The 22,841-nt window shown below is 50.4% G+C and overlaps 2 protein-coding genes across 11 annotated transcripts in view; one reads left to right on the forward strand and one right to left on the reverse strand.

Annotated features, from left to right (window-relative positions):
- Positions 1–22,841, reverse strand: part of CFAP92 (cilia and flagella associated protein 92 (putative)) — a 108,808-nt gene that overhangs the window by 84,766 nt on the left and 1,201 nt on the right. The gene's annotated exons all lie outside the window — the stretch shown is intronic.
- The window catches only part of EFCC1 (EF-hand and coiled-coil domain containing 1), a 44,402-nt gene that overhangs the window by 5,687 nt on the left and 15,874 nt on the right, over positions 1–22,841 (forward strand). Inside the window, exon 4 of one of the 3 annotated variants that reach the window (XM_055259076.2) lies at positions 6,091–6,423. The exons of the other annotated variants lie outside the window; for them this stretch is intronic. Coding sequence (XP_055115051.1) covers positions 6,091–6,237 — 147 coding nt within the window. The 3' untranslated portion in view covers positions 6,238–6,423. Of the gene's footprint in view, positions 1–6,090; positions 6,424–22,841 lie in introns of those variants that run through there. 3 annotated transcript variants of the gene reach the window in all.

Below are 22,841 nucleotides of genomic sequence, written 5' to 3' on the forward strand. Positions count from 1 at the left end.
CAGAATTTGCTGGTTTGTGGACCTGCCCCAAAGCTCTCTGAGAAGAAGGGAAAGGAGAGGAGGCAGAATAGCCATGGGCATTTATTGAGCATCAACTGCATACCAGGCACTTTTTTATGTGAGCTCATGGGGCCTAAACTAGTCTAAAAAAGTGTTATTGTCAGCATTTCACAGATGAGAAAACCAAGACCAGAGAGGAAGCAGCTGTCCAGTGTGGTACAGCAACTTAGTGGCAAGGGCAGGACTCACAGCCCAGCCTGATGGCCCCAAGCCACAAGCTCGGGTTGGGTTTGGTAGTATGCACAAGTCCTCCTGGATTCTCCTACCCCAGAAACATCAGCCGGACATTTTACTGGCTGGGGAGGGACTGTAGGCTACAACTTGCCTCTGCTTTTGCTTTTCAAATGCCAGAAGCTCAGCTGTCCCTGACTATTGAGCTGAATCAGCCCCCTCCTCTGCAGTTGGCCTAGGGGGCTGCAGTCTAGAGGAATTACGGGAGGAAAGGGCCCCGTGCCCCAAACAGTAGAGCCCCATCACACCCTCTTAAGTGACATCACTCTGGAATGTCTCCAGGTGCTCTGCAGATGTGTCTTTGGGGGGAAAACAGAGCAATGACTGAACTCCCCCTGAGAATGACAGCTTGAAGCCATTTGGTTAGAATAAATGACCCGACTCACACTTTTCCAGTGTCTCCCAGTGTTCAAAGCACTCTCACAGATACCGACTCACTCTGATCTTCTCATCTTCCCTCTAAGGTTGGTATTATGTCTGATGTTTCAAATGAGGAAATAGACCCTTGGGGTTGGGAGTGGTTTTACTAAAGTCACATACCCAAACTCAGCTGAATTCAGAGTGCGCTGAGTTTCCTAACTTTGAGTCAAACTCTGCCACTTTCCTAAAATGGGATCTCGATGACTCTATTGTTCATGTTAGGGCTTCTATTGAGTTCTTTTTCAGACCTGTACTTTCTTTTTCATCCTTATCAGTCCTTTTGCTGTGGGTTCTGTCTAATCCTTTATCTCTGTAGCATTCAACCATACTAATTTTAAAGTCTCTTGTGGATTGCTGTAATATCTGAGCTTCCTGAGATGTTTTACACCTGCTGTCTTTGTCATGATAAGGCATTCTTGCAGGCACTGTCATTTTGGGCTGTGAGCCCATCTTTGGCAGGGCCATGATCCTTGAGAGTCACACATAGAACCGGTTGTAGAGTTCCCTTCAGAGCAGTTTTCCGTCTGCCTCCACCAGGCCCTGATTCTAGACCAGTTTTTAATTTTGATTCTTAGCTTGGAGTTTCGTAGCTGCACAGGTAGTGAGAGATTGAGTCCTATACCTGGGAACAAAACTCCAAGGCCAATAGTTGGAATATTTTTCATCTTTGTTCATGGATAAGACAGCCCTTGCTGGCCCCTGGCATCATGCAGGGAGTCTCCTTCTGTAACTCACTATTCAAGGTCTCCTGTCCCTAATCCCTCCGTGGGCGTTTCAGCTCCATCTCCTGCTTTCCACACAAGTTGGAGGTCTCCTCTTCTTGATTTTGACTTTGGCTCTATATTCTTTTAAATAGTTCTATTTTATCCAGCATTTCAACATATTTGTAGATGGAAGAGGGGCTTCCCATAGCACCCCAATCCACCGTCTTGACCAGCAGCCTAACAGGATGGACAATAAATATGTAAGCAATGAGAGACATTTATTTAATTCATTCAACAGTATTTTCTAAGCACCTTCTGTGGACCAATCCCCGTGCCAGAATCCTTGGGACACAGAAATGGCAGTAGACATGTTATGGCACAGGTGTGCCATGTGCTGAGGGGCCACAAAGAAGCTCCTGCTGCTTTCAGAGTTGTAGGAGTTGCAGGTGAAATAGAAGCCCCCCAGGTGTCAAAAGGCATCTTCAGGCCTCCTAGAGCTGGGGAAGACTCAGGTACTCCCTGGCCCAGCCCCTGCCTGCTGAGGCGCACAGCCCTCCTAAGAGGCTCCTGGTCCCCTCGCAGCCACATCAGCCTCTGATCCTGCTTCCCCACAGCTGGTCTCTACTCACACGACCTTGTCTGAGATGAGAAACTCAGCTCCTTATTCTTCAAATCCCACAAAATAGTCCATCCCCACACACATTTTTATGCATAGCAGGCATTACTGATTATTGGCGGGGTGGGAGGCGGGGCGGGAATCTGTTGCAGTAATGCAAACAGCTTCATATGGAAAATGTGACATCACCATTCATGAAATGTCATTCAATCCCTGCCCAACCAAGGTGTTTCAGTGGCACTTCTCCCAGCTTAGTTCCAACCACTCTCCACCTTTCTTCTCTCCTCTGTTTTCTCTTTCTTTTCTTCCTTTCTATCATCCAGGTCTCCTGGGTGAGTGCCAGAAAGCCTAATGCAAACTGACCTAGGTGAAAAGGAAGTTAGTTCTTAGAACTGAAAAGTGTAGGCATGTCCAGCTTCAGACATGGCTGGATTCAGGTACTCATGTAGTGTTACCACGATATACTGAAGTTCTGTTTTACTCTCCGGCAAATTCTTTCCCCCAGTAGCCCTTGGGGTGGCAGGCTAACATCCCCAAAGATCAGTCCAGTAGAAAGATCATCTGTCATCTGAACCATCCCACTGAAGTCCTGGAACTGGGCCTCATTCAGCCAACTTGGAAACATGTTCATCCCTGAATTCATCACAGGGGCCAGGACAATCTGATGCTCTGACTGGCCAAACCATAGTCACATGCCCACCACTGGAGTGACAGCAAGGCCCATTGAACTCTGGAATGAGATCCTCCCAAGAGAATCAAGGGGCACTGTACCCCAGACACATTCAAGGAACATACCCCTTTGCCCCTCTCTGGAGCTTGCAGCCCAATCCTTTTCTTGTCTGGGTAGAATAGCCCACCTGTGGCAGCTCAAGACTCTGAACTCTGAAGCCCTGGGAGGAAACCTGGTTAGACACAGAGCAGGCTTGTCTGGAGGTCAGCTTTTCCTGGATGCTGGGTGCTTTGGGGGTGGTTTTGGGGGGACTCTGTGCCCATCCAGGTGATTCAGGGCTCACTGGGGAGGGTGGACGGAAAAAGATTGTTATCCCCAGGTTCTGTCCATAGCTGGGAGCCCTCCTGAGGGAGCACAAGGGCTTGGCACTTCTGTGTCCTAGCACCCAGCCCAGCCTTGGCACACAGTAAGATGTGTCTGGACACACGAATGGACCAGCAGGCATGGGAGTGGATGCTGTCCTCAAAAGTGGAAGAAAGGGCGTAACGCCTGGGACTTCAGCACAAGGAGACCCCTAAGTGGTCCAGTGGCCTTGTCCTGCCTTGAGGGGTCCCCCTTCCGTCCTCAGTAGAAGGTCTCTGGTGGGTTTGTGACATCTCGTCCTTTTGAAACCGCCCATGTCTCAGCCAGTTGCCTGGCCTGGCCCCCTACCATGCTCTGAAGCCAAGGAGCAGCTGAGCCCCCTTGATGGGGCCCTCAGGACACCTGGGCAGGGCAGGCAGCCTAGGGCCAGCACCACCGGGCAGGGGCTGTGCTCAAAAAGACAGAAAAGACAGAGAGCCAGCTCAGCTCAGCTGGAACAGGGAGGAGAGGCCTGGGGGCGGCCTGGCCTCTGGCGTTATTGTTGGGGGAGGGTGAAAAGGCTGGGATGGAGGAAAGGGGGTGGGAGAGGGAGGCAGGAGGGACGGCAATTGGCTGGCCACCGTGGAGGGGACACAAAGATGAGGCCATCTGAGGGCTACCTCCTTTCTTCTGCCCCATTGCTGCTGCCTGGCCTGACCTGGCAGCCTTTGGGTGGGCCAAAGTCAGCGGGTCTGGGGCGGGAGGGAGGCGGATGGGTGGGGGCGAGCAGAGGGGGCATGGAGCACCATCTGGAGCTGGGAGGCCTCGGATTCCATCGTCCTTGGAGGTGGGTGTGTGGGTGGCCTTGGTGAGAAAAGAGGCCTTTCCTCCTCCAGGAACAATACTCAGGCTCACAAAGAGGCAGACCCACTCAGGCACCCACTGCATGCCCCAGGCCCTCAGGATGCACAGGGGGCTCGGTGGGTGGGGGCCCAGGCTCAGAAGGCCCAGCCCAACCTGGCTTTGATTCCCGGCTCTTCAACAAGTGTGGTAGGAGCTACAGCTGTTCCCTTCACTTCTGGGAGTCTCAGTTTCCTCAGCTGTAAAGTGGGTATGGGATTCTGTCTTGGCATAAACATCGAGTGTGACGGGAGAGGCAGCGTGGTGGTGGAGCTCTGGGAGTGTGACCTGCGGCAAGCAATTCTCACCTCTGTGAGCCTCAGCTCATTGTAAAATGAGATGAGAATAATAGTGATAATAATACCCACTTCATGGAGTATTTGAAGATTCAACGTGCTAATGTGTTGAAAGTACCTATAATAATGAAAGGCTTAATAAATATTGGAACTTATTGGGCCGGGTGTGGTGGCTCATGCCTGTAATCCCAACACTTTGGGAGGCCGAAGTGGGTGGATCACCTGAGGTCAGGAGTTCAAGACCAGCCAGGCCAACATGGTGAAACCCCATCTCTACTAAAAATACAAAAATTAGCCAGGCGTCCTGGCACGTGCCTATAATCTCAGCTACTTGGGAAGCTGAGGCAGGAGAATTGCTTGAACCCAGAAGGTGGAGGTTGTAGTGAGCCAAGATTGTGCCACTGTATTCCAGCCTGGGTGACAGAGCAAGACTCCGTCTCAAAAAAAAAAAAAAAAAAAAAGAATGAAGCAGGGACACTCATTCTTGTCTATCCAGAAAAGCAGGGCCTGTCCAGAGCAAGATCACAAAGGGGCAGGCCTTGGAGAGCAAGGAGGCAGAGGAGGGGGAGCTGTGGGCTCTCTGTCGAGGTGGCTGATCAGTGGTGTCCCCAGAGAAACCTGCCCTCATTCAAATGCATGCCCCCAGCTGCACTTCTCGGAGGACAGAGCCTGGGCCCACACTTTGGCCTGACAGCTCAGAGATACACCCTCTCTCGAGCCTGAGGCTTTGCACCCCTGCCAGAGAGAGGGGCCTTGACTGCACAAGCTAATATGTGCAATAAATGCATCCATCAGAGAAGGAAGGAGCCTAGAGAGGGATGGTAATCTGCCCAGGCTCACCCAGTAAATCAGGGGCACAGCCAGGCTGGATTCAGTCCACGAGTCTGTGGCTCTTTCTGCTACTTCCCACAGGTGGGTTGGAAATAAGCTTCAGCCTTTTCAGGCCTGAGGCAGCCACAAAGGACATGGGGTGGCCTGAAGTGCCAGACCAGTCACCCTTGGCCGTGACCTGCCTCACCTGCTAACCTATATATGTTGCACATTTTCTTTGGTGTCTTGATGCTTCTCAGGAAGCTTCAACTCAACTTGCTTGTGCCTCAGTTTTCTCATCTGGAGAATAGGTTAATTTTAGTACCTACTGCACAGGCTAAGAATCTAATGAGATAATAGAAAACATTTAGAATGATGCCTGGCACATAATAAGCCCTCCTTAAATGTCATTGTCAGCTGGCCCTGGGGTGTGCCTGCGTTTACTACACACTCCTCGGATGGGCTTTCGACCCCTGTGCCTCCAGCACTCTCCATCCACCTGTATCTCTGCTTGTCCCTGCCTGGTTCTACTCACTCCTGCTCCACATAGCTGGGAACGTGGCTGCAGGGACCCTAGATTCATGACTTTTCAAATTCTGTGACCCAACATTCTGCTTCCCAGCACCTGTAGATAAAGTCCTAGGAAAGAACGTGGATTGGCTCAGCCTGGGTCACAGCCCCACCTCTAGGCCGAGACCAGGACCAGGCTACTAGGATAGTCCTGTTGGCCCGGACCAAGGCACACACTCAACCCTCAAGTGGGCCAAGAGTTGGGTGGCCATACAGGTGGGACAGCTCCCAAAACGAAGGTTGGTGCTGTTACCAGGAGACAGAAAAGGATGCAGGTTAGACAGAAAACAATCAATGTCTACCTCATGAACTTCCCCTTAGAAGTGAAAATTCAAGAAACATAAAGGCTACAGTTCAGCACCAGGCAAAGAGAAGGTGGAAGAGCGGGCATTGGGCCTCCAAGCCAGGCACTGGGCATTTTTTATGTAGTGTAGAGGTTTTCCAGAAAGTCAATGGTTTTCCTCATTTAAGGTGGTCTCATCCAAAGAGAGAATCTCTTCTCATGTAAGGTTATGCTATTTACCCACAAGGAGACATTGGAAGAAGAGGCCAGTTCCTGGGTGGAGGCCTGGCATGTCCTGTAGCTCCAGAGGTGCCAGTGTCAGGACTTTCACGTGACCTGGCCTAAGTCAGGGGTAGTATACATGGTTCTGCAGACCCAAGCCAGGTGAGCTCTGGAGGACACAAGGGGGTGGGCATCATGATCACCAGATTGTTTTGACGGTACAGCCTGGGATATAGATAGTCAAAGTGGTCTTGTGTAGAAAAAAATGACAAAAAATAAAAGTATGCTTGCTTTGGATGCAGAGGGTTCTATATTATATTGGATTTTTTAGTTGCTAATGACTAAAACCATTCTCACTGCCTTAGGCCAAAAGAAAAGTAGGAACGGCACTTATTTATCAACTAAAAATCTCAAGCATATATAGTTTCAGGCATGGCTAGATCCAGGAGCTCAAGTCATGATACCTGGAATCTCTTTCTATCCTTTATCTTGTCTTTCTCCTAGTTGGCTCTCATTTCAGACATTCTTCCCATAAGGTAGCAAGACAGCTACCATAATCATCAAGATTAGCTCCTATCCTCCCAATTACCCGCAACGGGAACACTTTCTCTTTCCCAGTAGCTCCAACATAGGCCACGCCCATCCTGGAACCAGTCACTGGTACCAGGGAAATGGAACATGCTGATTGGCCAGTCTAGGGTCATGTGAGTACTCTGGACCAATCACTGCCACTCTGATTTGCTAGACCTGACTAAAACATTCCCGCCCTTGGCCCTGCCCGACACATGGGCCAGGAGAAATGGAGGAGTCGGTTCTCCAAAGAACAGTAGTCAGGGGGCTGGATGGGGCGGCTACTTGTAGGCAACAACGGCACCCAGTGCCCCTGAGCTGGGCAGAGGACCTGGCCAAGGAAGGGCGGTGGCTTCTTTGTGACTAGGCAGGGGCAGGAGCAACTGTCAGAATGTGCCCTGAGTTGGGGGTGGGGGCTTTTCCGGAGAGGACCTAGGTGACTGGAGAAGCCTGGAGCCACCCAAAGTCAGAGACCCAGGAAGGGGCGGACAGAGTCTTCAGACTCTTCATTTTGCCTCTTCATGATTTTCTGTCAGAAATAACCATTGGCTTTTCTTCATTCAACCAAATTCTGTCAAGTGCCTAGAGAGGGCCCATGCTGTCCTGGGCATGAGGGAGGCAGCTGGGAAGAGGCAGAGACCCTGCCCTCGTGGGCTGACTCTCAGTGCGTTACGCTGTTGACCACCAGTAACTAAGTGGGTGGACGAGGGGAGGGTCAGGGAGTGTGTGAGTCAGCTCGGGCTGCTGTGACAAGCCCCATGGACCAGGGGCTTCAACAATAGGCATTTGTCTCCCACAGCTCTGGAGGCTGACCAGAGTGCGGCGTCGGCAGCTTTGGCTTCTCCTGCGGCCTCTCTCCTGGGCTGGCAAACAGGGCCACCTTCTCCCTGTATTCTCGCGTGGTCTTCCCTCTGTGTGTATTTCTGTCCTAATCCCCTCTTCTTAGAAGGACACCAGTCAGACTGGATTAGGGCCCACCCTAAAGACCTCATTTTAACTTGATTACCTCATTAAAGGTCCTATCACCAAATAAGATCACATTGTGAGGAACTCTGGGGGTCTGGACGTCAACACATGAATTGGGGGGACACAACCAGCCCATCACAGGAGACTTCTCTGAGATGTGACCCTGGAATTGAGGCCTGAGTGGCAAGGTGGGGCCATGACTTGTGCGATCCAGGGCAGAGGCAGCCCCCATAGCAAAACCGCAGGGCTGGGCACAAGCCTGGCTTGTCTGCACTGCCTGCAGGGGGACGAGCAGGTTGGTACCAGACTGGATGCGGAGGGGCCCGTGAGGAGGAGCAGGTGAAGAGCCCTCCTCACCTGGACACACTGAGTCCTGCTAAGTCTCAGCCCCAAGTGGCTCAGACCCGCCCGCTACTCTCCAGCTGCACCCACCACCCAGCCCAGCCCCAGCACCACTCCTGGACAGCTGTCCTAGCCTCCTGACTGGTATCCCAGCTCCCTCAGAACCACTGACCACACAGCGCCAGGTTAATCTTTTCAACACCCAGATCCCACCTCGGGCTTCCCCACTCACAACTCTCCCATGACCTCCTCTGGTGACCGTCATGACCGTGAGCGACCAGGTCCTTTCTCATTCTCTGCTGCAGCCACACTGACCCTCCAGGTCTCCCCTTCTCAGGCCCTTTGGGCATACAGCTCCCTCCACCATCCCCAAGCCTACTCCTGACCAATCCACATTCACCCTTCAGGTCTTGCCAGACTCCAACTCTTTAGGGAGGCCCCACCTCCATCTACAGCCTCTCCTTAACGTCTTTCACGGCCCCTGGCCTTTTCCGTCCTTCATGTATTTTTGTGACGACTTCATTGAGGTCTGCTCCCTCAGAGGGGAGGTTGGGGGGGTAAGCTCTGTGAGGTCAGGGGCCATGCCATTGCTAAGGACAGTGGCTGGCTCAATACTTCATCCTTCAGTGAATTAAGGAACCAAGTCAGCAGCTTGGGCTGGCAGGGCCATAGAAGTCACCCAGCCCAGCCTGACACCCTGCATGGCGCCCCCGAGAGCTGAGTGTCCGTGTCTGCTCACACACTCCTGTCTCACCGGTCCCACCGCCATCGCCTGCTCAGTAAAGTTGGGGGGTTCCCGAGTTCAGGTAGGGACCAGAGAGGAGTCACAGAGGACCCCTGAGGACTGTCCCCTGCACCCCTTGTGATTTATTTTCCGCCCTTCCTCTGCTGCATCCCGCTTCCCCCCCCACCCCAAGCTGTTCTTCCTGCTGTTGTTCTCTTGTTTTCACATGTTGCTCTCCGTTTCCTGTGAGGCTGCTTCACTCAGGAAACGCCATGCAGCAAAGGAAGCCGCTGTGTGTGAACCTCCAGGACCTCCCAGGGTAGGTGCTGCAGCGTGGCTGTGGCCTGATGGCCCACAGTAGCCTGGCTGGGTTCTGGGGGACCTGTCAGCTCTGCAGCTTCCTGAGACTTGCTGAGTCGCTGAGCGGCTCAGAGCATAGGAAGCAGAGAGAAAAAGACACCAGTGACATTTTTCATCTATTCCAGAATAAACTGAGCCCAGGAGGTGTAATGGGCTTTTGATGCATCCCCCTGGCTTTGATGTGATGCTTTGACCTCTCCCTTGGTTACAGCCCCAAGTTAACCGGTCAAACACTAAGCTACAGTTGCTGTACAGGTATTTTGCATATGGATTAAAGTCTGTCATCAGTTGACTTTAGGTAAGGGACATTATCCTGGCTGGTCTGGGTGGGCTTCAAGAGCCAAACAGGCTTCTGTGTGAAAGAGAAGTTCCACCTGTGGACAGAAGGGTATGGAATCCATCTACAGCCAGGCCTACAAGCTGTAGCTCTTTCTGAAGGGCTTTATGACAAAGAAGTCGGCTGTGTGATTGTGGGGGCTGGCTAAGCAAGCCTGAAGTCCACAAAAGGGAAGCTGGCAGGCAGGTGGAGCTCACGGGCATGCCTGTGTCTAGAGCCTCTGCGGAAGCCCATGAGCCGTGCCCTGAGCTCCACCTGCCCGCCAGCTTCTCTTCTGTGGATTCCAGACTCTCTTAGCCAGCCCCCGTGATCACACAGGCCACCTGCTTGTCATAAAGCCCTTGAGACAGAGCTACAGCTGCAGGCATGGCTGTAGATGGATTCCACATACTGGCCCCACTTCTCTGGTCAAACCCTGACTAGTACAGGGGCTGAGGCAGGAGGGAGCAGCATTGATTAAGGAACAAAAGCCAACATTTTTGAGCACTCGCTGGGTGTGAGGCACTGCACTAAGGACTTTATCTGTACAACCTTATTGCACTCCCAAGCAGTGCTGTGAGTGGTTTGTCAGTGATGATGCTTTATGCTGCAAGAACATAAAACCCAACTCAGAATGGCTTAAACCACAAGGACATTTATTATCTCATGTGAGAAGTCCAGGGGAGAGCAGTTCCTTGGCAGTTCAGTAAAGTTTTCAAGGACCTCATTCATCTTCCACTCTGTCTTCCTCAGCTTGTCATTTTGGCCTGTCAGCAAGGGCCCCTCATGGTTACAAGAGAGCTGCCATGGCCTCAGGCATCACTGCCATATCCACAGGTCCTCCTGGCAGACTTCCCCTCACCTCTCTTTAGCTGGAATTGCATCACATGCGTGCTCCTAAACCAATCTGAAGGAAGCTTCATGATTGAGGCTTCGTGAAGGAGGCTGCGTGATTGGCTTAGGCCAGTCAAGTCTCTCTGGGAGCACAAGGCCACAGTCAGGGTTGAGCTGACAGCAGATGGGGTGTGGTTGTTTGGATGGCTGAATTTGGTTTCTATCACAACCATAGCTGATCACCACACTCTTAGTGACTTGAAACAACACTCACCTGTGACCTCATAATTCCGTAGGCCGGAAGTCCAGGCGGGCGTGGCGGGCTTCTCTGCATAAGCTTGCACAAGGCCGAAAGCAAGGCACCCTTGGCCGGGTCTGGAGCCCCTGGGAAAGCCCATTCTAGTGTTGGCAGAATCCAGCTCCTTTTGGCTGTGGGACCAAGTCCCCATTTCCTTGCTGGCTGTCAGCTGGGGTTGCTCTCTGCGTTCCTTCACCCACATTGCTTTCATCTTCCAGCCAGCAACGACCTGCCCCACGTCCTTCTCACACTTCATATCTCTCTCACGGCCTCTTCTACACTAGCCCAGAAAGCTATCTGCATTTCAAGGGACTTGTGTGATTAGACAAGGATAATCCCCTGTCTTCTGGTCAGCTGTGCCATAGAACGTCATGCCATCTCTGAGTGATAGGCTCACTTCACTCACAGGCTTTGAGAATTAGGGTGTGGAACTTGGGGGTCCATTCCTAGACATTCTGCCCACCCCAGTGGTCACCATAGTGCCCACCCCCGTGAGGCAGACATTTCACTGGAAAGAAAGTTAACCTCAGAGAGGTGAAGTGAGTTCCTCAAGGCCGCACCAGCCAGGGAGTTATGGCTGCAAACAACAGAAATCAATGCTGCTCATTGAAGCAAGAAAATAACAGCCCTCCCTCCTGGCTACCATATGGTATGCAGTCCTGGCCATACAAGAGGGTCCCCGTGCCCCTCAGGGTGGTCTTTTAATCCCCAGCCAGATGCTTGGTTTCAATTATTCCATAACCTAATAGGGTTAGTTCTCTTAGCAAATCCAGAGGTGCTGGCTGGCCTTGGGAGTAAAGATGAGACCTCAGTTCTCCAGGCTTAATATGTTTGCCTTGGACTAAATTGTCTCCACAGGGAGCAGAAGTCATCGGTTAAATCCGGGGTTAGCAAACTACAGCCTGTGGGCCAGTCCAGCTCCACCCTTATTTTTATACAATCCACAAACTAAGAATAGTTTTTACATTTTTAAATGGCTAGGAAAAAACTAAAAAAGGCATATTTTGTGACATATGAAAATTTCATAAAATTCAAATTTTAGTGTCGATGAATAAAGTTTTCTTGGAACACAGCCATGTCCACTTGTTTACATATCCTCTGGGACTGCTCCCATGCAGAGTGGAGTAGCTCTGACGACAACCTCATGGGCTTCAAAGCCTGAAGTATTTACTCTCTGGCCCTTTACAGCATAAGTATGCCAGCCCCAAGTCAAATGATAATGTGCTGGTCATTGGTGACCACCAATTCCAACCTTGGGATTCCTCATGTATTCTGAGCAGGGGACTGGGCAGGGGCAGGGATGGACTCTCTCACCTCTTATTCCCACACGCCTTCCTGCCCTTCAGGCAGTCCCTCCCCGGTGATTTCTGTGTATCTTCTTGTTGGGATGTGTTGTTGCAAAGCGATTCTTTCGGGGTCTGTTTGCACCCCATTGGCGGTCTTGTGGCACATGTTTCACTGTGCCTCTGACTCCCCACTCGGTGCTGGAGTTCCCACCCCAATTGTTGTTCTGGGAGTGCATGCTTCTCCCCTCTGAAAACTCCTCCGTCCACTCCCAGGGGTGGACACTAGGCTGCCTCCAACTGCCTGCCACTCCAGATGACACCAAGTGCGTGTCCTCGCCAACACCACCGTGCAGCAGCCTGCTGTGAGAACTGTCCCAGGAGAGGGGTTGCTGGGTCTTGTGAAGACACATACATGATTTGACCAAGTGATGCCAGCCGGCCCCGGTGTGTTCTTTGATGTAATCAAGTTCACCAAATTCTTTTGGCTTTATGATTTTTGCCTTTGAATTCTTGAGTGGTCCTCCGTTCTTAGGTCACAAGGGTATTCCGCTGGATATTCTTTTGTTTTAATTGTATCTTTTATGTGTTCAGTCCACCTGGAGTCACCCTTTTGGGTGATGAAGACAGGGACCCAGCTTTAAGTTTGTCCTGGGTAGGTTTAGGTTTAGCGAGGGCTGGCTACCTTCACCCACATGGGATTTAAAAGCCCAGTCAGTCCACTTAAGCAGTGTTTGTCTTAGTGGTTTGCTCATCAGTCCAATAATTCCTTTGAGGATGTGGGACCGCAGCAGGACCCTCACTTGTATATATTTTGTGTTTATATAAACAGTCACATTCTAGATTCATATAATTATAGTACAAACAAGTGAGAACTACAGTCCTGGGAAAAATGACTGTAAACTATTTAACTTTTAATATAAGTTGTAGATAAGCACTGTCCAACTGGACTTTGTGAGATGATGGAAACGCTTTCTGGCTGCGCTGGTAGCTGTGAGCCACGGGTAGCTACTGAGCACTTGATGTAGCTAGTGCAACTGAGGAACTGAATTCTTAGTTTTATTTAACTTTGATTAAATTTACTTTTTTTTTTTTTTTTTTTTTTTTGAGACTGAGTTTCGCTCTTGTTGCCCAGGCTGGAGTGCAGTGGTATGATCTCAGCTCACTGCAACCTCCACCTCCCAGATTCAAGCGATTCTCCTGCCTCAGCCTCCCAAGTAGCTGGGACTATAGGCACCCACCACCACGCCCAGCTAATTTTTGTATTTTTAGTAGAGACAGGTTTTCACCATGTTGGCCAGGCTGGTCTCGAACTCCTGACCTCAGGTGATCCACCTACCTCAGCCTCCCAAAGTGCTGGGATTACAGGTGTGAGCCACTGCGACCAGCCTGATTAAATTTAAATAGCTACATGTGACTGTGGTTACCATATTGGACGATGCAGGCCAGATTAAAACACTAGGTCACCACTGCAGAAATTTATGCATTTATTTGAGGTTTTAGGGGGTAAAATGAGAGATGGAAAAGGAAAGATGAACAAGCAGGAAGCTGTAAACAGAGTGTGGGAGTTAATTTTTGTTAAGTGCCTACTGTGTGCCAGGCACATACATCCCTAATTTAGCCCTGACTTGCACCCTATGAGCTTGGGTGACTTACTCCCATTTAAAAGATTGGGAAGGCTGGACAGAGTCGCCCATGCCTGTAATCCCAGCATTTTGGGAGGCCGAGATGGGTGAATCACTTTAGCCCAGGAGTTCAAGATCAACCTGGGCAACATAGTGAGACTCCATCTCTACAAAAAATACAAAAATTGGCTGAGCGTGGTGGCATGCACCTGTGGTCCCAGCTACTGAGGAGGCTGAGGTGGGAGGATCACTTGAGCCTGGGAGGTTGAGGCTGCAGTGAGCTGAGATCACGTCACTGCATTCCAGCCTGGGCAACAGAGTAACACCCTGTCTCAATAAATAAATAATAAAATGATGGGGAAGTTGAGTCTCAAAGAGGTAAAAGACTTGGTAAGGCATGCTTATTGGAGTGGCTGGCCCAGGATTAAATAGACACAGGCCAGATACCCTTCTCAAAGGCTGTGTGAGCCCAGAGGCTCCAGGGGAGGCTACAGGCTGGCTGGGCACTTGCAGACGGGAACCCTGGACACCACCCTTCTGAAGGCTGGGGCATGGTCCAGTGTGCTGACCTGGCAGCCTCCAAGTCCAAACCTACAGGGGTGGGTACCTCGTAGTCCCAGGGTGAGGCTGCCGTGGCCAGTGGGATGTAAGGCTGAGAGCTGGAAGGGGTCTGGAACAGGGCATCTCCTTGGAAGCAGTATCTCCCCAGGGACTTTCTGGAAATTCGTGGAGAAGAGGGTTTGCCTCAATGACTGGAAGGGTGGTGCTCCTGACACATGAGGGGCCCTGCTAGGGAAACAAGCCTCTGGGCAGATCCTGTACAACCAAGCATCACCCCAAACCCCACATGAGCTCCATGTGTCCTGCTGGACATTCGTGCTGCGCAAACCTCACTTTCGCCATGATGATCTGAGGCTGGAGCCCACCTCTGTCTTACACATAAACACAAGGTTTTCTGCAAGGTTTTAATATACAAAGGGGTTTCCAAGAATCCGATGCTTTGTGATTGAGGGAAGGTCACACTTTGTTTTGTTTGGCATTTTCCAAGAGTTGCTCATCATTTCAGAGGCACATCAAAGACAGTGACAACACTCATGGTGCTTAAGCTGCTGGCGGGGAATGCCTGGCCTGTAGTCCCAGCTACTGGGGAGGCTCAGGCAGGAGAATTGCTTGAACCCGGGAGGCGGAGGTTGTGGTGAGCTGAGATCGTGCCATTGCACTCCAGCCTGGGCAACAAGATCGAAACTCCGTCTCAAAAAACAAACAAACAAAAAACACTGGCAGTCCTTATGCTTGTACTCCTGTGAGTCTGCGCAGGTGTCCATCTATTTATCAATCCATCTATCAATCTGGATATTTTAAAATGCCAAATGTAGGGAAAGATTAGCAACAACATTCAGTTGAATGTTACCTTGCCCCTCTTAAATTCAAACGTATCCATCACGGACAGGTTTAAGTATCTGAAAATGTCACTGTTTGTGAGTATTTACATATTGAAATGTATATCATAAAACTCCTTTCCTTTTCTTTCTCTTTTAAATTACCATTAGGGCATCACATTAATTTTTTTTAAGTACATCTGAAAATAGGGCATCTTATGTATTCAGCTCATTTTGGAATAGCACAGGGCCATTGTAGAAAGAGGGTGTCAGTGTGTTAGGGTTGGGGTCCCCTGCTATGAGGGGCAGAGGTGGCCGAGGCAGGCACAGAGCTCTGCTCTCACAGCACCCAGAGCTCATCGTGTGCTGGTGTCTAAGCATTTGCCAAGCTTCAGATCTCCTAGGATCCATGCCATTTTTTTGTCATATCTATATAGAACCTGTATTATTTCATTAATATTTTTCCTTAAATTGGCTCACTTGTTTATATAGATAATTTTAAAAGGAAGTTATATCACTGTCATAAATGTAAAACTAAGATTGTTTGATGTGCTCATTAACTTCTTTAGTACACATTAAAATAAATGCTTAGCTGTTTACAACACGTGCACACACTCCTAGCCATTCATCTAAGTGCCACCTAAAATTCTCTCAACTATTAACAGGGGCAGGAGCTCCACAAAGTTTAGAAGGACCATGTCATTTCATTTCGTCCTCATAGGACTGCCAGGCCCAGTTAGCACAGAGCCCCCAGCAGTGTTGACTGATTAATCAAATGAGGAAAATGAAATGAAGGCTCAGAGAGGGGGAGGGAGTTGTGCAGGTCACACAGCAAAGCCACAGTCCTGAGGGTGGAACCCAGGTTTGTGGCTCCTCAGATCCACCTCTTTGCATCACAGAACTGAAGGAGGGGTCTGTTACAAGAAGATCTGGAGCCAGGAGTGGCCAGGACAGCGGAAGGGAGGAAGAGCAACATCTGGCCCTTGTCAGATTGTATAAGCCCCTGGGCTGGCGGCCAGATGTGGCCATCGGCCTCCAGCAGGAGGAAGACATCAGAGACTCACCCGCCCTCCGGGTGCTGTGCAGATGTGGCCAGCTGGAGGGAACGCCCAACTGCACACAAGGACTCTGGGGTCTGCCAGGAAGTGAGGGTGTGAGGGGAGGGTGGGTGGCTACCAGGGCCTGCCTTTCCCCAGAACTGCCTGGAGCCCTGACAGAGGTGCTTCAGTAATGCCTGTTAAGTGACAAGTGTCTCTGCAGCTCACAGAAGGCCCCCAGACCATTTCCCCCATGGTTCCCGAAAGACAGTGGCCCAGAGGTGCGGCAGGCAGGGGTGAATGTGGGAGTCGCAGGCCAGAAAGCACAGGGCAGGGAGGTTGGGCCTTGGCCATGCTTTTCCAGCACCGGTTCCCAAGCTGTGGTTTGGAGCTGAGAAGTCTCCAACTTCTCCTGATAGTTGCTAGCCTCTCTTGAATGGACAGAGAACAGCCTCAGGTTCAGAGGCAGACAGAAAACAAGATCTAGCTAGAACTGACTAACTGTATTTTATTGTTGCTTTATGTATTTGTAGGGTGTTAAAAGGAAAAACTTTAGACATATTAAATTTAACAGAGTTTATCTGAGTAAAGAACAAGTCATGAATTGGGCAGCTGTCAGGGCCAGCAGAGGTTTGGGGAGCTCAGCCTGCTATTTGTTACAAATATATGCTTCTAAATTGGAGTTTGATTTCTTCACATACCAAGTTCGGCTTCAGATCATCACTCAAAGTACAGAGACAGCCTCAGGCTAATGGCCTCTTGCTTCTTTTTTTTTTTTTTGAGACAGAGTCTTGAGTCTTGCTCAGTTGCCCAGGCTAGAGTGCAGTGGCGCCATCTTGGCTCACTGCACGCTCTGCCTCCTGGGTTCACACCATTCTCCTGCCTCAGCCTCCCGAGTAGCTGGGACTACAGGTGCCCACCACCACGCCTGGCTATTTTTTTTTTTTTTTGTATTTTTAGTAGAGACGGGGTTTCACCATGTTAGCCAGGATGGTCTCAACCTCCTGACCTCGTGATCCACCCGCCTCTGCCTCCCAAAGTGCTGAGATTACAGGCGTGAGCCACCGCGCCTGGCCACCTCTTGCTTCTTAAATTTAACAATGGTTACTATTTATGGCAAGAGATGCTGGGTTTTCATTATTGGTTATAACATTTACTACTACATAAAATATGTATTAGTAAATAAAAGGAAAAATGACCAAAAATATCTGCAGCTTAGGAATATGCATTATCCTATCACGTAGGGTCCACCCCTCTCTGAGGTGCACAGAGGGCTTGGCCCCATTCCACAGGATTAAAGCTGATAGGAACTGGGAATGGTATGACTCAACCCATGTCTTGTGGCTCCAGATCTAGTGCTCTTCCTTCTCTGTCCTTTCTGGAACAATCCAAGAGCAGGTGAATAGGTGATAGGAGTAAACTGGATGCTTACCCAGGCTCTGGTCTTGTCCCTGGCCTGGCCTTTCCTTGCACTTCCACCCCTAAATCCCATTCATTCATTTGACAAACCTTCATTGGGCCACTCTGTCCCAGTGCTAACTGTCCTCAAGGAAATCCCAGTCTGGTGAGAGAGAAACACCACAACACACCACACGAAGGCTCTAGGAGCCAGGAGAGGTGTCTTATTCATATTTATTTGTTCTGCTGTAACAGAATACCACAGACTGGGTAATTTATAAGGAAAAGAAATTTGGGGCTGGGTCCGGTGGCTCACACCTGTAATCCCAGCACTTTGGAAAGCCAAGTCAGGCAGATCACTTGAGGCCAGGAGTTCAAGACCCGCCTGGCCAACATGGTAAAACCCATTCTCTACTAAAAATACAAAATTAGCCGGGCATGGTTGCACACACCTGTAGTTCCAGCTACTCGGGAGGCTGAGGCAGGAGAATCACTTGAACCTGAGAGGCAGAGGTTGCAGTGAGCCGAGATTGCACCACTGCACTCCAGCCTGGGTGACAGAGCAAGGCTCCATCGCAAAAAAAAAAAAAAGAAAAAGAAAAACAAATTTAGCTAAGGGTTCTGGAGGCTGGGAAGTAAAGGGCATGTGACATCTGGCCATAGGCTTCTTGGTGCATCATTCTAGGGAAGAAGGTGGAAGAGCAAAAGAGGGAGAGGGGGAGACAAATGCATTCCTGTATCTGGAGCCCACTCCTGCAGTAATGGCATGGATCCACTCATGAGGGCAGAGCTCTCATGGCCTGATCATCTCTTCAAGGCCCCACCTCTCTACGCTGTTGCATTGGGGATTAGGTTTCCAACCCGTGAACTTTGGGGGACACATTCAAACCATAGCAGAGGGAGAGGTGAGTTCTGAGAAAGTGACATTTTTGTTGGGGTGGGAGAATGAAGAACCAGGAGGATTTTCTGGGCACTACTTGCTGGAGCTGGGGTGTGCACCTTTCAGGCAGAGGAATCTGTGTGGGTTCAGAATGCAGTCGTTTGACGAGTTGGTTTGCATAAAAACACTTAAGACAGCACCTAGCACACTATAAGCTCCATATAGGCATTGGCTATGGTTATTATCATGTGCAAAGGCCTCAAGGGTGATGCACAGGAAGTTCAATGGGTCTGGCTGTGCTGTGCCCATGGGTCATTGCCAGCAATGATGCTGGAGGGCTGGGCTGGGTCAGATCTTGGAAGTCCCTCAATGCTGTGCTAAGAACACGTCTGTTTGTTTGTTTTTGAGACAGGGTCTCACTCTGTCATGTTGGAGTGCAGTGGTGTGATCTTGGCTCACTGCCACCTCCGCCTCCCAGGCTCAAGTGATCCTCCCACCTCAGCCTCCAGAGTAGCTGTGACCACATGCATGTGGCCACCATGCCTGGCTAATTTTTGTATTTTTGGTAGAGACAGGGTTTTGCAATATTGCCCAAGCTGGTCTCACACTCCTGAGCTCAAGTGATTCACATGCCTTGGCCTCCCAAAATGCTGGGATTACAGGTATGAGCCACTGTGCCCAGCCTGACACTCAAGTTACTTCTGTTGTCCATATGGAGCCATAGAAGCATTTTAAAAGCTGATCTTTGATCCCTTCAGCAGCCAGAGTGGAGTGGGGACTGGAGGGGCGGAACTGAGGTGGGAAGCGGTGCAAGGGGACATCTTTCCATCCATTGGGCCCGCTTGAACAAAATATGTTCTTCCAAACGAATTTTGCATTGTAACTTCAGAAACTCCCTTGTGGTGGGCTGGAATATTAGGGATCTGGACCTCTCTGGGAAGCCACAATAGGCTCTGGGGCTAGGTGGGTCAGAGCTGTGTTCAAGGAAATGGCCATGACAACACACGGTTGTGGGCTGCTGCTGGATCCAGAGAGTAGAGACAGACAGCATGTTGCAGTGGCAGGGGGCAGCTTGGTGACCTTGGAGCTATGGGCTCAGGATGCTGGACCTGCAAGTCAGGAGCAGCAGCTCCCAGCCACTGAGTGTGACAGAGAGGATGGGGCCGTAGCACTCAGCCCACCCAGTGAGGCCACCAGCAACTCTGTCCTCAGTCAGCTGAGCCAAGAAACACCAAAGGCAGTGCCACCATCTCCCAGAGCCAACTCTGGGGAGCAGATTCTTTTTATTATTATTGTTATTTTACTATTAGAACTTTTATGAACTTTTATAGCATTATTTTTGTTTTGATCTTTTTTAACTTTTATTTTAGAATTAGGGGTACATGTGCAGGTTTGTTATATAGGTAAACTCATGTCACTGGGGGTTTGTTGTACAGATTATTTCATCACCCAGGTATTATGCCTAGTACCCAATGGTTATTTTTTTCTGCTCCTCTCCCTCCTCGAACCTTCCACCCTCCAGTATGCCCCAGACACTGGGGTTCCCTTCTTTGTGTCCATGTGTTCTCTTCATTCAGCTCCCACTAATAAGGGAAGACATGTAGCATTTGGTTTCTGTTCCTGAGTTAGTTTGTTAAGGATAATAGATTCCAGCTCCATCCATGTTCCCACAAAAGACATGATCTTGTTTTTTTTTTTTTTTTTTTGAGACGGACTCTCGCTCTGTCGCCCAGGCTGGAGTGCAGTGGCGCGATCTTGGCTCACTGCAAGCTCCGCTTCCCGGGTTCACACCATTCTCCTGCCTCAGCCTCTCCGAGTAGCTGGGACTACAGGCACCCGCCACCACGCCTAGCTAATTTTTTGTATTTTTAGTAGAGACGGGGTTTCACTGTGGTCTTGATCTCCTGACCTCATGATCCACCCGCCTCGGCCTCCCAAAGTGCTGGGATTACAAGCGTGAGCCACCGCGCCCGACCATGATCTTGTTGTTTTTTATGGCTGCATAGTATAGCATATATATACCACATTTTCTTATCCAATCTGTCATTCGTGGGCACTGGGTTGGTTCCATGTCTTTGCTATTGTGAATAGTGCTGTAATGAACATTTGCATGCACGTGTCTTCATGGTAGAATGATTTGTATTCCTCTGGGAATGAGATTGCTGTTGGCTCTAAGGAATCGCCACACTGCTTCCCACAATGGTTGGACTAATTTACACTCCCGCCAACAGTGCATAAGCAGAGAGCACATCCTCACATGAAACCCTTGCTAAACCCCTGGGCCATGTGGTCCAGTCTCAGGGCCAAAGGCTGTCAGCTTTCTAGAACCAGAAAATTCTAACAAAACTTTTCACAACACTTTGGGAGGCCAAGGTGGGAGGATCAGGAGGTCAGGAGATCAAGACCACGGTGAAACCCTGTCCCTACTAAAAATACAAAAAATTAGCCGGGCGTGGTGGCAGGCACCTGTAGTCCCAGCTACTCAGAGAGGCTGAGGCAGGAGAATGGTGTGAACCCGGGCGGCGGAGCTTGCAGTGAGCCGAGATCGCGCCACTGCACTCCAGCCTGGGTGGCAGAGCGAGACTCCGTCTCAAAAAAAAAAAAACAAAACAAACAAAAAAAAACACTTTTCACAAACCTGGACACCCACTAATGAGGTGACAGATTTGAAGTCAGTCCACCAAGAAATATTTTGTGAATATGTTTTATTAGATTGCAGCATTTATTTATTTATGAGACAGAGTCTTGCTCTGTTGCCCAGGCTGGAGTACAATGGTGTAATCTCGGCTCACTGCAACCTCTGCCTCCCAAGGTCAAGCGATTCTCCTGCCTCAGCCTCCCAAGTAGCTAGGATTACAGGCATGTGCCACCACACCTGGCTAATTTTGTATTTTTAGTAGAGATGGGGTTTCACCATGTTGGTCAGGCTGGTCTCGAACTCCTGACCTCAGGTGATCCACCCACCTCGGCCTCCCAAAGTGCTGGGATTACAATGTGAGCCAAGATTGCAGCATTTTAAATCGTCCTTTTGCAGGTCAAAAGCAGTAAAAATCACTATTCCATATGGTTCAACCTCCACTGGCTTCCATCATCTATAAGATAAATAAAGGTGTGACTTTCCAAGGTCTGTGTCTGGTGCCAGCGGGTAAAATGCAATGTGGACAAGGGAATGAGATCAAGGTCTGGAGGTGGCAGAGCCGGGTTCAAATCCCCACTCACCCCAACCACCTGGCAACCTAACCACTTCCTCCTCTGAAAGATATCAACCAGGAGGTGAGCATTACTCCAACAGCACACACGGCCCCAGCTAGAGGAGCGGTGCCCCGCCAGGCCACTCAGCCCTCTCTCCCTCCTTTCTCCGCCCATTCCTGTCTGCTCTGGGTCCTCTTCTCTGGCTGTGCTGTACTCTTTTCTGTCCCCAAACACATCCGCTGCCTGTCTTCCTCCACCTAGTACTCATTCTTCTCAACCCCAGGTCCTGCCTCCTGCAGGACACCTCCCCTGCTCTCTCCAGACTCAGCACCCCGCTTGTCTGTGGAGGGAGTGGCCTGAGGCCAGTGGACACGCCCTGGAGGGAGGCCTGTGTCTGCATCCCCTGCCTGACCTCCTGGTGCTCCACCCAGAGGAGCAGCCCACTGAGGGCGAGGACTTGCAGCACCTTCTCCCCTCCTGCCCCCTCTACCTCCCCTGCCAACCTGCACAGACCCAGATATAGGAGGTGCCACACAATACAACAGCCCTTTGCCAAGCACCCTCCCTCTGCATGACCTCCAGGTGGCAAAACCCAGTGGCCACTCTTTGGGTGGTCAAGTGGGTGATGGCACACTTCACTGAGGGAGGAGCAGATGGAGAAAGACCAGGACAAGTCCAGGTGGCACGAGAGGCTGTAAGTAGCCTGTGGGACATCCAAATAGAGGTGCCACAGTTAAGTTGGAGCGCTTGTCAGGAACTGGATCTGAGCCTGAGGTTCAGGAGAGAGGCCGGAGCTAGAGATAAGAAGTTGGAAGTCATGGGCACACAAAGCCATGGTGCTGGCTGATATCCCTCCTAGAGCGAGTGCACACTGAGGAGAGAAGAGGTCCTCAGAGGGCATCCCAGGGCTCACCAGAGTTAGGGGTCAGGACGGAGAGGAGAAATTGGCAAAATGGCGAGGAGTGCCAGGGAGGCAAGGGGAATCCCAGAGGAGAGCAGTCTCCCGGAAGCCGCGGGAAGAGTGTGTAAGTGAGGGAGGAATCTGGTGTCCAATCCTTTCTCTTTAGGCCAAGTCAAATGCATGCTGAGAACCGGCCATTGGGCTTGGCAGCCTAGTGTTGTGGGTGATGGGACGGGGACCAAGACATGATTAGGGCAGCGTGTGTAGTAGGCACAATGCTTTCAAGTTTTCTGTCAAGTAGGACAGAGTAAGGGTGGTAGCTGGGAGTCATATGGTCAGAGGATGTTTTGTGTATTTGCTTGTTTGAAGGTGGAGCTATTATAACATGTGAGTGTGATGGGGGCCAGCTGATCTGCTGAATAATCCAGCAGAGAGAGGGGCAATGGGAGAAGCAGTTGAATACTGGTCACTAGACAACAGTAGCACACCCCAGGGCTCCCTGAGGAAGCACTTGTTCCATTTCTCTGCAGCCACATTTTACTTCTTGGAAAATTCCAAAGAGTGTCCTCATCTGTCCTGCTCTCCAGATGGCTCTGTTCTCTTCCCAGCTTC

The sequence above is a fragment of the Symphalangus syndactylus genome, chromosome 21 (assembly GCF_028878055.3).
Source record: "Symphalangus syndactylus isolate Jambi chromosome 21, NHGRI_mSymSyn1-v2.1_pri, whole genome shotgun sequence".
In the NCBI taxonomy this organism is placed as follows: Eukaryota; Metazoa; Chordata; class Mammalia; order Primates; family Hylobatidae; genus Symphalangus; species Symphalangus syndactylus.